Below are 15,765 nucleotides of genomic sequence, written 5' to 3'. Positions count from 1 at the left end.
GTTCACGAAGGCCTCAGACGCCCTCTAGATGGGGTGAAGGCACAGAGCGCCTTCTCAGAGGGTCTTAGAAGCCCGGGCAGGAAAGTGAACCCAGAGAGCCTCTACGCTCCAGGAATTAGCCTGAAAAAGACAGATGGCGGGGCGGGGCGGGGGGTGGGGGTGGGGCGGAGAGGGGGAGAGAACGCAAGACAAGGGGACCAAAGCGCTGATGGAGCAAAGGCATTTTATTCAACATTGTGCAGGTATTTATACTGTAGTTATTCTCAGCAAAGATAAAGATTAAATTCCAGACTTACAAAACATAGGCGATCCATATTAAAGAGAGGGAGTTGTAAATAATCACTTTTACCATATAGTTCATAAAAAGGAAGAGGGTACTTATCACTGTATAGAAAAACTAATGAAGGAAATGCCTGGATTCCTGAGCCCCCCGGAGAGGCTTGCTTCTCCTCTTAATTCCTGAATATTCAGGAATTAATAAGGAACAGAGAATTCCTGACAGATCCAAAACAGCACACAGGAAACCTGGATATAAACATAAACTATCCTAATAAGATGAAAAGAACTGCACAGTGTTGAAAAAGGTGTGGGTGAGGGAAGTAAAGACCTAATTCTAGAGAAATTGGTGCAGATAAGAAACTTGAAAGAAAAAAAAAGACCCTGGCTCAGTATGGAACAAGGAGAAATGATATCTTGAGTGAATGGTCTGGCACTTCTTTTGGCTAATGAGTGTCTTCATGCAGGGTTTGACCATGTCATTCCTCGGTGTAGAGCAAGTCCGTAATTTGACTGAGCTGTGTTGGATATGTCGAATAAAAAAACCCTATTTCTATGTTTTTGATTAGGTATCTACCTTGGATGGAGTCTTGGAAGTCCGAAATGAGCATTTTTGGACCCTAGGTTTTGGCTCATTGGTATGCTTTCTATGTATTACTTTAGTTATATTTTAAAACATAGTTTATAATTTTTAGGCTCTTTACCAGCTCCCTCATGCCTCAGCTGGTAAAGAATCTGCCTGCAATGTGGGAGACCTGGGTTTGATCCCTGGGTTGGGAAGATCCCCTGGAGAAGGGAAAGGCTACCCACTCCGGTATTCTGGCCTGGAGAATTCCACGGACTATATATATTACTTTAGGTATGTTTTAAAACATAGTTTATAATTTTTAAAACTGAGAAAAGCTTTTCTTTAAAATTTTTATAGATACTTTGATTCCCATTTCTGTTCAATAAAGTAAAATATGTAGATGGATTCAGTAACCTAATTGAGATTAATTATGGGATGTTTGTCTTCATTTTTTTCCTTTCAAACTAAATGATCTTAATACTGGGCTGTTCAAAAGAGAAAAATCCATAGTCAGACATTCCTAAATATGAAAAGGTTGCAAAAGTAAAATGTGCAATTATTTTCTTTTTTATTGCAGTTCTGATTTTGGAGATTTTTGCTGTATATGTTAAAGAGTTATAATAATAGCTGTTTCAGCATAAAATTCCATCTTTTCTAATCCAGTTTCGACCTCATTAACCAAAGAGATTTTGTTATGGCATGATTTTATTCCTATGTCAGGAAAGATGAAGAAAATACAGGAAAGTACCCAGAAAAAAAATTGAAACAACCGTATTCCTGTCATGCAAAGAAAACTGCCATTGATTTTTTGGTGTTAATACTTACATACTTAAACTCTTGAGAAAATGAGGTCGTGCTGTTTTATAATTTGTTCTTTTCACTTAATATATCATAAACAGTTCTCCATGTTATTAAATATTACTCTTCTACAGTACCAGTTTAAAAAAATAGAGGATTTGACTTTTGTAACATAGATTTTAGAGGCAGATTAGGGTTGGTCCAACAGCTCAATGATATCACTGCTTTGCAGTTTTTAGTTCAGACTTATACTCTTTTAATGGAAAAATGGCTACTTATCTCTCCCTTCCCCTTCTCTTCCCCTCTCTCACTCATTATTTTGGATATCTCAAACTCATTCTCTAGTAAATTCTTTAGTAAAAAGGCCCTTGCAAACAATATTCCCTAAATTTTTGCATGTTGAAAGCAGTTGTGAACATTATTGAAAATCATTTGGCTGGATGTAACATCCTGAGCAGATGTTTTATTTTCTTGAGTTTCTTACCTCTGGCATAAGGCATTGCTGTGATAAACCCTGATGACTCATAGTCTTATTTTTTCCCCTTGATATGTGACTTCATCTTTTTACCTCTATGCCTAAAATATTTTTAAAGCCAGTAATTTTACTAGAATGTGTCTTGGTGTTGATGGTCCGTTATTTCAGGGATGCAGTGTACCTTTCTATAATGTTATTTAAAAAACAGTTCTTTAGAATTTTCAGGAAAGTTTTTTTTAATTAAAGTTCTTAATATTCTCTTCTCTTGCTTTGATTTTCTTCTTTCAGTTCAGTTCAGTTCAGTCGCTCAGTCGTGTCCGACTCTTTGCTACCCCATGAATCACAGCACGCCAGGCCTCCCTGTCCATCACCAACTCCCGGAGTTCACTCAAACTCATGTCCATAGAGTGGGTGATGCCATCCAGCCATCTCATTCTCTGTCGTCCCCTTCTCCTCCCGCCCCCAATCCTTCCCAGCATCAGAGTCTTTTCCAGTGAGTCAACTCATTGCATGAGGTGGCCAGATTATTGGAGTTTCACCTTTAGCATCAGTCCTTCCAATGAACACCCAGGATTGATCTCCTTTAGAATGGACTGGTTGGATCTCCTTGCAGTCCAAGGGACTCTCAAGAGTCCTCTCCAGCACCACAGTTCAAAAGCATCAATTCTTCGGCGATCAGTTTTCTTCACAGTCCAACTCTCACATCCATCCATGACCACTGGAAAAACCATAGTCTTGACTAGATGGACCTTTGTTGGCAAAGTAATGTCTCTGCTTTTTAATATACTATCTAGGTTGGTCATAACTTTCCTTCCAAGGAGTAAGCGTCTTTTAATTTCATGGCTGCAATCAGCATCCGCAGTGATTTGGAAATGCCTATTATAAGCATGGTGGAGTTTTACCTTTCTTTCATATTTGTTATTTTCTTTCAGTTATTTAATATCTCAATTTCCTTTGATTTGTAAAACTTCTCTTTTTATATGTATATTTTTCATAATATACTTGTATGTTTATTGCTTTTCTAGCTTAATCTTTGTTTCAGAAATTTGGGAACGACTTGCCAGATCTGGAACCCAGGCCCACAGCAGTCAAAGGACCAGGTTCTAACCACTGGACAGTTAGGGAATCCCTGAAAACAAATTTCTTTTCATGTATTTCTAATTGCCACTCCATTTCTAGGTTTTCTATTTTGATTTATATTATTCTTAATCAGTTCAAAAATTGATTTATAAAAGAAAGTCCTAGTTCTTATCAGTTTTGTAGGTAAATCTTTCCAGTCTTTTATAATCTATTCTATATTCTCCTTTTTTCTTATAATAACTATGTGTGGGATTTAGATTCAGTTCTTTTCTTTTGCTCCTTTTTATATGAAATTCGTTTTCCTGAGTTTTAAAATAAAAAAAATGGTTTAAGGTAATATGTCTGAATTCATGGTTCTAGAGCGCCCTCTTCTGATGAGTCTTGAAGTGAAAGTTTTTTTCCTCCTGGTTCTGCTCCTCTCCCATTTGTATCTGAACCTTCTTTATCCTCTGTTTCTACTCTGCTGCTCAATTTAGATTCTCTTCCCAGCTGTTTCTTCTTAATGTGGGGCTTTGTGCTGGAAGGGAGCTTTGCTTGGTTACTTTTGAGTGCTCACAGGGTCATACTACTCCAGTTCTTCATATCTTATTGCAGACCCAGTGTATTCACCTGGTATTGAAATGTGCAAAACACCTTCCAGTTCCCAGCTGCCTTTCTCAAATTCACTGTCCTAGATTTCCATGAAGAGCTAGTTACCTATTGTGAGGTTTTTAGGTCGATCAGATGCCCTTTTGTATCCTCCTCCACAAATGCTGATACCTCACAGGTCTTACCGTTTGTATTTGGGTTTTCTTAGGGTGTTGTGTTGAGTACTCTTGCCTAGAAAATCCTGTGGATGGAGGAGCCTGGTAGGCTGCAGTCCATGGGGTCGCTAAAAATCAGACACAACTGAGCGACTTCACTTTCACGCCTTGCAGAAGGAAATGGCAGCCCACTCCAGTGTTCTTGCCTGGAGAATCCCAGGGTTGGGGGAGCCTGGTGGACTGCCGTCTATGGGGTTGCACAGAGTCGGACACGACTGAAGTGACTCAGCAGCAGCTGCAGCAGGGTGTTGTGTTATCTTTTTTTTTTTTGGTAGGTGTTGTCCATAGGTTTTTGAATTTGCTATCTTAGTTTCTGTTTTTATGGGGATATTTGGGGAATTTCAAAAAATGCTACCAATGCTTCTGTCTTTCAAGAATCCTAGCATAATTCATAATGACTGCAGAATTTTACGATATATGAATATACCATATTTTATTTAATCAGTCCTCTAATATAAAATGTGTTTTTTTTTCCTTAGCTGTGCTATGCAGCATGCAGGTTCAAGGCCATTTGTTAATTGGGGATGGGAGGGTTTTGATGTTGAGTTGAATGAGTTCTTTTATGTCTTCATCAGACATACTGTTTGCAAATATCTTCTCCCATTCAGTAGGTTGCCTTTGATGGTTTCCTTCGCTGCACAAGCCTTTTATTTTGATGAGGTCCTGTTTGCTTATTTTTGCTTTTGTGGCCCTTGCCTGAGGAGACAGATCAAAAAAGATTGCAAAGGCTGATGTCAAGGAGCTTATTACTGCTTGTGTTTTCTTAAGTTTACTCGTGTACATGGTATGAGAAAATGTTCTAGCTTTGTTCTTTTGCATGTAGCTGTCCAGTTTTTCTAGCACCACTTGTTGAAGGAACTGTCTCTTCCCCTTTGTATTTTCTGCCTCCTTCATTGTAGACTAATTGACCGTATGTATGTGGTTTTATTTCTGGGTTCTCTGTTCTGTTCCATTGATCTGTGTGTCTGGTTTGTGCCAGTACGGTGCTATTTTGATTACTATAATTTTTGTAGTATAGTTTTGTCGGGAGAGTGTGTAATTTTCTCAGTTCTGTCTCACCGCAGCAAAAATTTGAAGCAGTGGACCAGTGTTACAGCTCAGTTACAGCTCAGTTTTATTTGGCAAACAAAGGAAAATACATCCTCAAGGCAGGAGGATGGGCCAAGGGGCTCAGTTTTGGCTCCTTTTTTATCTTCTTTCTCCTCCCCCTGAACCTGCCCTATGTAAATTGGGCTAGCCAGGAGGGCTGTTTGTTTCACCTGAGGTCCTCACTCTGGTCCTTGGACCTTCCTTTGTTCTATTTTTGCGGGCTTTTTCCTTTCTTTGTCTTTTAGCCACCACTATTTTGGGCTCCTTTTTCCTATTCTAGCTACCTAACATTCCCCCCTCAAGAGATGGGAGGCCCAATTCTTTGGGAATAGGGGCATCAAGGTCTCTGTGGCACTTCCTACTGAGTTGGGACAGTGAGGGGCATTGGGCCTCCCCCTCTTGCTAATCTCAAGCCTCAGAGTCCTTATAGCAGTATCCATCTAAGGATGAGTGATATTTTCTATGGTCGGGTGTAGTTTTATATATCCTTGTTGAACTGGCACCGCATGTTGTAGCTTGTTGACTTGGGCGGGGACAAAGTAGGTTAGACAATTGATAATACATGGAGCAGTCATAAGCAGCATCAATATGGTGATAACAGGGGTGGTAGGAGCATTAGCCAACTCCAAATTCCCCCTCGCCAGGAGAAGAATCCCCCAAAGAGAGATTGGAGCCACCCCAAGAACTCTCTAGCTCATTCTTTGAGATCCTGTAGGAGATTTTTTTTGACGACTGTGTTCTTCTTGAGGACTGTGAGACTTTCTTTAACTTAGCTGGAGGTATTTACCTAGAAACGATATGTCTCATTCAAGATGGCTCAAGTCCCTCCTTGTTCAGGGATCAGGAGATCTATCTCCTGTCTGTTTTGGAGTATAACCTCTGCCAAGCTGTGTTGGCTCTTTAGAGCTATCTTGAGAAATCTTATCCCCAGAAACTTGATTTTGGGGGCGTTTATTAAAATGACCCTCATTTGTAGTTCTGAATAGGTATCTGAGATCTCCCAGGGGTTCACAGGTATATTGAGTGTCCTCTTTTGTCTTCTTCCACGGCTTGACTTGTGATTAGTGAATCCAGGAGTTGTGTCCTGGTACCTTGACTGCTGTGAGTGTAGAAAGTATTACAGGTTAGGGACCCTTCCATGTGGGCTGGAGTTGAGCCTTTGGGGACCCATCTTTCAAGATTTTAATTAGGACTTGAGTCTCTGGAACATTTAGTGGTGACTCTTAAGAATCTTTTGGGTCCTGGTTGACACCCCACAAAGCATATATCTTGTTGGAATTGCCCAGTGGCCATGGTATAAGACGGGAGGGTTTGAGCCTCAGGATCTAGGAAGAGGTCACTGACATAAACAAAAGGTCTCCCATATAGCATCTTATAAGGACTAAGACCAACCTCTTCCTTAGGGGCAATACGGGTGTGGAGGAAAGCTATTGGTAAAGCCTCCTTCCATCCCAAGGAGGTCTCCTGGGTTATCTTTTTTATCACTGATTTTAAGAATTGGTTGGCTCTTTCTACTTTTCTTGAAGACTGAGGCCTCCAGGCACAATGGAGATAATAAGTAATGCCCAATGTTTTAGAGACCCCTTGGGTGACCTTAGAAGTAAATGATGTCCCATTGTCACTTTGTAATGACCTGGGCAGGCCAAATCTCAGAATGATTTCATGGATCAGTTTTTTTTCCCACCTCCTCAGCCTTCAATCCAACCTGTGACTGTATCTATCATGACTAGTAGGTATTTATACCCTTGAGAAACTGGCATCTGGGTGAAGTCCATCTGCCAGTCTTTTCCTGGGTAGGTCCCATGCTGTTGGACAGGCTGGGCCAGTTGGGGTCTTCGAGCTCCTTGGGAGTTGTTTAATTGGCAAGTGGAACAAGAGGAGACCATTTGCCTTATAGTTGTTTGGAGGCCTATGCCTCTGAAGGACCTTTCTAGTAATCTTTGGAGGGCCTTCTCCCCTAAATGAGTGGTGGCATGTAAGGAGTTAACCAACTTCCGTTGGAGGTTCCCAGGCAGAAAAAGGAGTCCCTCCTTTTGGAACCACCACATATGATCTTATTGAAAGCCCTCATTCTTAGCTTTAAAAGTCTCACCTTTAGTATATGAAGGAGTTTCTGGCAAATTAGTCTGTGGAACTAGGGTTCAGTTCTTGATCAGTCGTGACCGACTCTTTGCGACCCTGTGAATCACAGCACGCCAGGCCTCCCTGTCCATCACCAACTCCCGGAGTACACTCAAACTCATGTTCATCGAGTCGGTGATGCCATCCAGCCATCTCATTCTCTGTCGTCCCCTTCTCCTCCCGCCCCCAATCCTTCCCAGCATCAGAGTCTTTTCCAGTGAGCCAACTCGTCGCGTGAGGTGGCCAAAGTATTGGAGTTTCAGCTTTAGCGTCAGTCCTTCCAATGAACACCCAGGATCGACCTCCTTTAGAATGGATTGGTTGGATCTCCTTGCAGTCCAAGGGACTCTCAAGAGTCTTCCAGCACCACAGTTCAAAAGCATCAATTCTTCGGCGATCAGCTTTCTTCACAGTCCAGCTCTCACATCCATACATGACCACAGGAAAAACCATAGCCTTGACTAGACAGACCTTTGTTGGCAAAGTAATGTCTCTGCTTTCTAATATACTATCTAGGTTGGTCATAACTTTCCTTCCAAGGAGTAAACGTCTTTTAATTTCATGGCTGCAATCAGCATCCGCAGTGATTTTGGAGCTGTTTCCACTGTTTCCCCATCTATTTCCCATGAAGTGATGGGGCCAGATGCCCATGATCTTAGTTTTCTGAATGTTGAGCTTCAAGCCATCCTTTTCACTCTCCTCTTTCACTTTCACCAAGAGGCTTTTGAGTTCCTCTTTACTTTCTGCCATAAGGGTGGTGTCATCTGCATATCTGAGATTATTGATATTTCTCCCAGCAATTTTGATTCCAGCTTGCACTTCTTCCAGCCCAGCGTTCCTCATGATGTGCTCTGCATATAAGTTAAATAAGCAAGGTGACAATATACAACCTTGACGTACTCCTTTTCCTATTTGTGGCAACCCCTATTAGGTCATTGTTCTGTGAAGCTGCTCTCTTAGCTGCCTCATCAACTAGTTGGTTCCCTTGTGCCACTTCTGTGCTCCGTTTTTGGTGTCCTTTACAATGGGAGACTGAAACCTCAGTGGGCAGATGGACTGCCTCCAAGAACCTAAGGATTTGATGACCATATTTGATTGGGGCCCCTCGGGTGATCAAGTGGCCTCTTTCTTTCCAAACAGCAACATGTGCATATAGCACCAGAAAGGCATAATTGGAATCTGTAAATTGCTACTCTTTTTCCTTTCCCCAGCTCTAAGCTCAAGTCAGGGCTATGAGCTCAGCTAATTGGACTAAAGTAACTGGTAGCAAAGGTTTGGCCTCTGTGGTCTCAAAATTGGAGACTACTGCATATCTAGCTCTTCTTTTTCCATCCAAGACAAAGCTGTTTGCATCATTGTACCAGATTTCCTCAGGATTAGTCAGAGGATCTTCTGACAACCCCTCTCAGGGTTTTGTCCAGTGGTCCAAGGTTTCCAGGCAAGAGTCAAAGGGGAGAGAGCCCTCGGGGGTATTCAGGAGGGTGGCTCGGTTAGGAACCTCATAAGGGGATATAGTAAGGCCTGGATTTTCCATCAGCACTACTTGATATCTGAGGACCCTTTGATCGGACATCCATAAATGGCCTCTCCCATTCAGTTGTTTCATTTGGTGGCTGGTAAAAATAATTTGCTCCCAGAAGAGAGTTTTAAAGCATCTTCTATCAGGACTGCAATAGCTGCAAGATTTCAAAGGCAAGAAGGCCAGCCTCGGGCAGTTGGTTCAAGCCTCTTGGATAAGCAAGCTACAGGCTGGGGCTCAGGTCCCAGTCTTTGAGTTAACACTCCCAAGGCTCTTCCTTCCTTTTTGTGAATGTAAAGTTGGAATGCTTTTTCTAGCTCTGGTAACCTCAAGGTGGGTGCTCGAGTTAAGGCTTGTCTAGTGTAGCCTCTGCCTTCTTTTGAGGAGTTCCCATATCAATGGGATTGAATCATCCTATCCCTTCAAGTTTTCATATAAGGGCTGAGGAATTAGACCATAGTTGGGTATACAGATTCTATAATACCCAGTTAACCCCAGGAAAGCTCACAATTGTTTTCGAGTTGTGGGGGAGGGCAACTGGAGGATTCCTTGTACTCAATTAGAGGACAGCCTCCTGGACCCATGTGTAATCTGAACTCCCAGGTAAGTGACCTTTGTCTCAATCATCTGTACCTTAGCACAGAAGACTTTATATCCCCTCTCTGCCAAAAAGTTTAGATCCTGAATTGCACGTTGGGCATTTTTCTCATCTGGAGAGAAGATTAGCAGGTCATCTACATATTGTAGTATTTTCCCATTAGGTCCCAGGTCCAGGTCTAGGAGATCCCAGCTAAGAGCCTGCCTAGACAGGTAGGGGCTGTCTCTGAGCCCCTGAGGTAATACTGTCCAAGTCATCTGTTGGTGTTTTTCTCCTGGAGTTTCCCACTCGAAGGTAAAAAGATACTGGGATTATTTAGGCAGTGGTATGCAAAAGAATTCATCCTTGAGATCCAAGACTTTAAACCACTTGGCACTGGGTGGAATTTCTCCCAAGATTACATCGGGATTGGGTACTGTGGGATGGAGGGGGACTATAGATTCATTTATGATCTGGAGATCTTAAACTGTTTGCCAGGTCCCATCCTTTTTCTTTACAGGGAGGATTGGGGTGTTACATGGCAAATTGGTGGGGGCTAAGTTTGAGTGAACTCCAGGAGTTGGTGATGGACAGGGAGGCCTGGTGTGCTGTGATTCATGGGGTCGCAAAGAGTCGGACACGACTGAGTGACTGAACTGAACTGAACTGAACTGAATAGCCCACAGGCAAGGAATTTATTTATTTTAGAGGCTGTAGTCCTTCCCGAGCTTCTTTTCTGAGAGGGTATTGTTTCTGGTTTGGAAACCGAGTGGGATCTTGGAGGACAGTGATGACCAGTTCAGCTTGGTAGGCTCATACAGGAGTCCCCTGGTCCCACACCTGGTGGTTAATTTTGTCCTCCCATAGTTTTTGGTCTCTCCCTATTGGAGAGGGTGTGACAGGTTCCTCAGTAGTAACCAGGAGCTGTAGGGCTCTAGGGGCTGAAAAGCTTCCCATCACAAGAGTGGTCCCCAGTTTAGTGAGTATATCTCTTCCCAATAAGGGGTTGGGACACTCAGGGACCACCAGAAACTGGTGGGAAAATATTTGTCCACCCCAGCAACAAAGAAGTGCTCGAGTGAATCTTTTTGTAGTTGTTTTTCCTGTAGCACCCTAAATGTTACAGGTTTGGGAGGAGAAGGTTCCGGAGTAGGAGATCAAGACAGAGTAGGTAGACCCTGTGTCAACCAAGAAATTCTCGGACGTACCTGCCACATCCAGTTGCACCCTTGGCTCCAGCCCTGTGATGGTTGTCTGTGACAGGCGGACTGGCTGGATTGGGCCGCTTCAGTCCTGTTAAACTATCGTGAGGGAAGGCTTGGCACTTGAACTTGAGGCTCTTGGGTCCCCAGGACAGTGTGCCGCCCAGTGTCCCGATTGATGGCATTTGTAGCAAGTCACTTTAGGAGACTTGTCAGGATTTGGACACTCTTCGGCCCAGCGTCCCGCCTGTCTACAGATTAGTTATTTGCCTCGTGCCTTGTCCTTTAAGGACTTGGGGTTTGCCATAGGGCTTCCCTGGGGAGCAGCCAGAATCTGGGCATGCCTTGTCTGTTCCCTTTTTCCCTTTCCTGGACTTTGGCCTCCCTCTCCTGTTGTTCTCTGTTCTAAGAGGTATTGGTGGCTAGAGTCTGGTGGCTGGAGTCTGGAACATCTCATCTAAAGAGGCAGCAGGGTCCTGCTGCTGTAGCTGTTGTAACTTTATCCTGATGTCTGATCCACACTGGGACAGGAATTTGTCCTTTAAAATCACCTGTCCCTCATAACAGTCTAAGTCCAGATTGGTAAGTGGGGTTCTTGTTGGGCTCCTGAGTTATTGCTGACCCCCAGGCATAACTGATTACTTTTTGCTGGGCTGCTTTTAGTCCTGCCTTTACACAGATTAGAAAATGATCCCTTTTCCAGTTGTGCTCAGGGTCGTTATAATTCCAGTTAGAATCTGAAGAGGGAACCACAGTTTCACCCGCTGGGTATTATCACTTGACATATGAAGCCCTGTAGCATACCTTTGGGCTTCCTTTAAGACCCTAGCGTACTCAGGGTCAGATAAAGTTTGACTAAATATGACTGTGATGTCCTTCCATGTCAAGTCAAAGGCCAAGGTAATGTGTTGAAATGTATCACATTCCAATATATCTATATATTTACTGGGTCATCTGTATAGCTTCTCAGCTCTTGTTTGATCTGTCTTGGAGAAGTTCTAAGGAGAAGGGCTTGTGGACCTGAACTGGTCTGAATTCTCCAGTTTCAACTAAGGGACATACTCGAGTTGGCTTTTGTGGAGGGGATGCTCCCGGATATGGGGGCACGTTTGGATGGAAGAAGCACAGGCAACTCGGGAGCCTTGGGAGTTGAGCCTTCATAGGGGGCTTCATTCTCTTGGTTGTCTGTGCCTAACACCATTTGCCTGGTAGGCTCACTTGTAGCCCATACAACAATCCCATACTTAACACAGAGTTCCTTTATATCTCTTAGAAGAAAATTTGGACATAGGGGATATCTGTCCATTTCCCTTATCTTTTGCAGAATAAGTCTAGCTGCAGGATGGTGTTGTAATTAAAACTCCCATCCTCAGGCCAGCTTTCCTTATCCCCCAGAGACACAAAAGAATTTTAAACGACTTCTTAAGAGTTTGAGGATTGAAATAGATTCCAGTTATCAAGAATGCATCTCAAGGGCATCTGTCAGGAAATGGATTGGTTATTTTCCATCTGAAAGACAGTGATGACAGAGAGGAAAAGAAAAAAAAAAAAAAAACCTAATAGGCCTCCTTCTATTTTTATGGGTGGACTTCCTTAGGTGTGAGTCTTTCTGAAGTCTATCCTACTCAGTATTGTTGCAACCTGAGAGCTGGGTGTCCCCAGGTCAGGGTGCAGATCCCCTGCAGGCTGAGTCATGATAGCCTCCTGGAGATCGAATTCCTGGGCAGGTTGAGGCAGGTTGGTCTCCCGAGAATTGGGTCCCTGGGCATTGGTCAAGGCATGTCGACCTGGGACCCCTGAACTGGTGGTTCCCCAAGCAGGTTGAGGCGTGACAACCTCCCAAAGACCAAATCCCTAGGCAGGTTGAGGTAGGTCAACCCCTGGGACCCCTAGCTGGGATTGGGTGTCCCCAAGGTCTCCAGCATGACCAATGCTGGGTACAATTAAGGGGTTGTAATCTTAACTCACTGCTGGTTTGTCCACTGCAGATGGGAATAGATATCATGATGTAAAGCAATCCAAGCCTGTGCCCTGAGACTGGAAACCTGGTGAAACAGCCATCAGCCTTATCTTCTTATTGCTCTGAGGGAATGTAAGTCACTGATTTCTTCCCTTAGTCCTCCATAAGAGCAGTTTAGGGTATTTCCAATGGTAAACATTTCATTGTCATACACCCACTTTAGGTAATAACACAAGTAACGAGAAAGGAGTGAGTTATCTTGGCCTGTTAGGGGCATTCAGTTCACTTCAGTTCAGTCGCTAAGTCATGTCTGACTCTTTACAACCCCATGAACCACAGCACACCAGGCCTCCTTGTCCATCACCAACTCCCAGAGTCCACCCAAACCCATGTCCATTGAGTCGGTGATGCCATCCAGCCATCTCATTCTCTGTCATCCCCTTCTCCTCCTGCCCTCAATCTTTCCCAGCATCAGGGTCTTTTCAAATGAGTCAGCTCTTCACATCAGTTGGCCAAAGTATTGGAGTTTCAGCTTCAACATCAGTCCTACCAGTGAACACCCAGGACTGATCTCCTTTAGGATGGACTGGTTGGATCTCCTTGCAGTCCACGGGACTCTCAAGAGTCTTCTCCAACACAACAGTTCAAAAACATCAATTGTTCAGCGCTCAGCTTTCTTTGTAGTCCAACTCTCACATCCATATGTGACCACTGGATAAACCATAGCCTTGACTAGATGGACCTTTGTTGACAAAATAATGTCTCTGCTTTTTAATATGCTATCTAGGTTGGTCATAACTTTCCTTCCAAGGAGTAAGCGTCTTTTAATTTCATGGTTGCAATCACCATCTGAAATGACTCTGGAGCCCAGAAAAATAAAGTCTGACACTGTTTCTCCATCTATTTGCCATGAAGTGATGGGACCAGATGCCATGATCTTCGTTTTCTGAATGTTGAGCTTCAAGCCAACTTTTTCACTCTCCTCTTTCACTTTCATCAAGAGGCTCTTTGGTTCTTCTTCACTTTCTGCCACAAGGGTGGTGACATCTGCATATCTGAGGTTATTGATATTTCTCCCCGCAGTCTTGATTCCAGCTTGTGCTTCCTCCAGCCCACCATTTCTCATGATGTACTATGCATACAAGTTAAATAAGCAGCGTGACAGTATAGAGCTTTGACGTACTCCTTTGCCTATTTGGAACCAGTGTGTTGCATATCCAGTTCTAACTGTTGCTTCCTGACCTGAATACAGGCTTCTCAAGAGGCAGGTCAGGTGGTCTGGTATTCCCATCTCTTTCAGAATTTTCCACAGTTATTGTGATCCACACAGTCAGAAGCTTTGGCATAGTCAATAAAGCAGAAATAGATGTTTTTCTGCAACTCTCTTGCTTTTTTGATGATCCAGTGGATGTTGGCAATTTGATCTCTGGTGCCTCTGCCTTTTCTAAAACCAGCTTGAACATATGGAAGTTCATGGTTCACATATTGCTGAAGCCTGGCTTGGAGAATTTTGAGCATTACTTTCCTAGCATGTGAGATGAGTGCAATTGTGCAGTAGTTTGAGCATTCTTTGACATTGCCTTTCTTTGGGATTGGAATGAAAACTGACCATTTCCAGTCCTGTGGCCACTGCTGAGAGTTCCAGATTTGCTGGCATATTGAGTGCAGCACTTTCATAGCATCATCTTTTAGGATTTGAAGTAGCTCTACTGGAATTGCATTACCTCCACTAGCTTTGTTCGTAGTGATGCTTCCTAAGGCCCACGTCAATTCACATTCCAGGATGTCTGACTCTAGGTGAGTGATCACACCATTGTGATTATCTGGGTCATGAAGATCTTTTTTGTACAGTTCTTCTGTGTATTCTTGCCCCCTCTTTTTAATATCTTCTGCTTCTGTTAGGTCCATACCATTTCTGTCCTTTCTTGAGCCCATCTTTGCATGAAATGTTCCCTTGGTATCTCTAATTTGCTTGCAGAGATCTCTAGTCTTTCCCATTCTATTGTTTTCCTCTAATTCTTTGCACTGATATCTGAGGAAGGCTTCCTTTTCTCTCCTTGCTATTCTTTGGAACTCTGCATTCAAATGGGTATATCTTTCCTTTTCTCCTTTGCTTTTCGCTTCTCTTCTTTTCTCAGCTATTTGTAAGGCCTCTTCAGACAGCCATTTTGCTTTTTTGCATTTCTTTTTCTTGGGGATGGGCTTGATTCCTGTCTCCTGTACAATGTCATGGACCTCCGTCCATAGTTGATCAAGAGTATTTTAATATAATTGGGGTGGAGTTATGTTGCCTACAAGGGGACAGAGTCCTGGTTGTAGGAGTTAGTAAGTGGTTTAAGAACAAATTGATAAAAGGCAATAGACTATATGTTCCATAAAAGTAGAGTGTAGATTTGATCTGGTGCTATGTTGGTAACTTTAGGACATGGGTGATAAGGATTTGGGCCAAATGGCCTGCAGGGCTAACTCCCAAAGTGGCAAACATTGTCCCTGGAAGCCCAATTGACCTTGAAGGGATACTACCAACAGATGGACTTCTAGCAGGCATTGTGTGCCTGTCACCTGCCCTAGCAGGTTCACTGAGAGATTTTGTAGGAAACACGGAAGATGAAGGCCTGACTATCTAGAAGGATTGGATATTATATAGTATTTCCCTCCCAAGGGCCAGCTATTTTCTGGTTTCTCTCCAGAAGACAGTAGAGGCAACATTGTGGGCAGGGCTCAGGAAAAGAAGGAGACAGGATTGAAGGGGGCAGGGTACAACTTTTGAAAGAATGACATAGCCCAAGAGCATAACATAAACCAATTAAAATTAAATGGGTCCAGGACAAGTCAAATTTAACTAAACCTTAATTCTCAGTCTGCAAGCTTAGTGACACATCCAGAGGCACCAGGACAGTTCCAGGGCACTATCAAAAGACCACGGAGTGGGTGGTTCTCCAATGTTAGAATGATCCTCCCTTTTTAACATAGGAAATCACACACTCTGGACTGTGCATCTTTCTGAATCCAAACAAATCTACTTCTTACCTATTGCTGTGTCTCTCACTGAATTTTTTGCAATGAGACATCAAGACCCTGAGCTTCATTAGGTCCTGAAACCAGGCACCCTGAGTTTTGGCTGGGCTTAAGTCCAAGTTGGATATGACTGAGTGACTAAGCACAGCACAGAGTCCCTGCCATGTGGCTTTGAGTCCCAATCTTAGGTAAACAGTTTCAAACACAACTTTCAGAAATGGAAAGATGATGACCTGCCCAATACTTTGTAAGCAGTGGCATAGATGGAGAGAGGAGCTG

General features: G+C 43.2%; 1 protein-coding gene across 4 annotated transcripts in view; it reads left to right on the top strand.

The window, feature by feature from the left end:
• The window catches only part of SLC30A6 (solute carrier family 30 member 6), a 46,843-nt gene that overhangs the window by 24,240 nt on the left and 6,838 nt on the right, over window positions 1-15,765 (top strand). For all 4 annotated transcript variants that reach the window (XR_008682447.2, XM_055399936.2, XM_088841560.1 and 1 more), the window contains one exon: window positions 846-914. Coding sequence is in view for 3 of the 4 variants with exons in the window: in XM_055399936.2 (XP_055255911.1) it covers window positions 846-914 (69 nt within the window). In the remaining variant the exon portion in view is untranslated. The remainder of the gene's footprint in view (window positions 1-845; window positions 915-15,765) is intronic.

This window comes from Moschus berezovskii, chromosome 11 (genome assembly GCF_049115385.1).
Source record: "Moschus berezovskii isolate FMDL1 chromosome 11, NW_MosBer_1.0, whole genome shotgun sequence".
Classification (NCBI taxonomy): domain Eukaryota; kingdom Metazoa; phylum Chordata; class Mammalia; order Artiodactyla; family Moschidae; genus Moschus; species Moschus berezovskii.
This window is presented reverse-complemented; position numbering and strand designations above follow the sequence as displayed.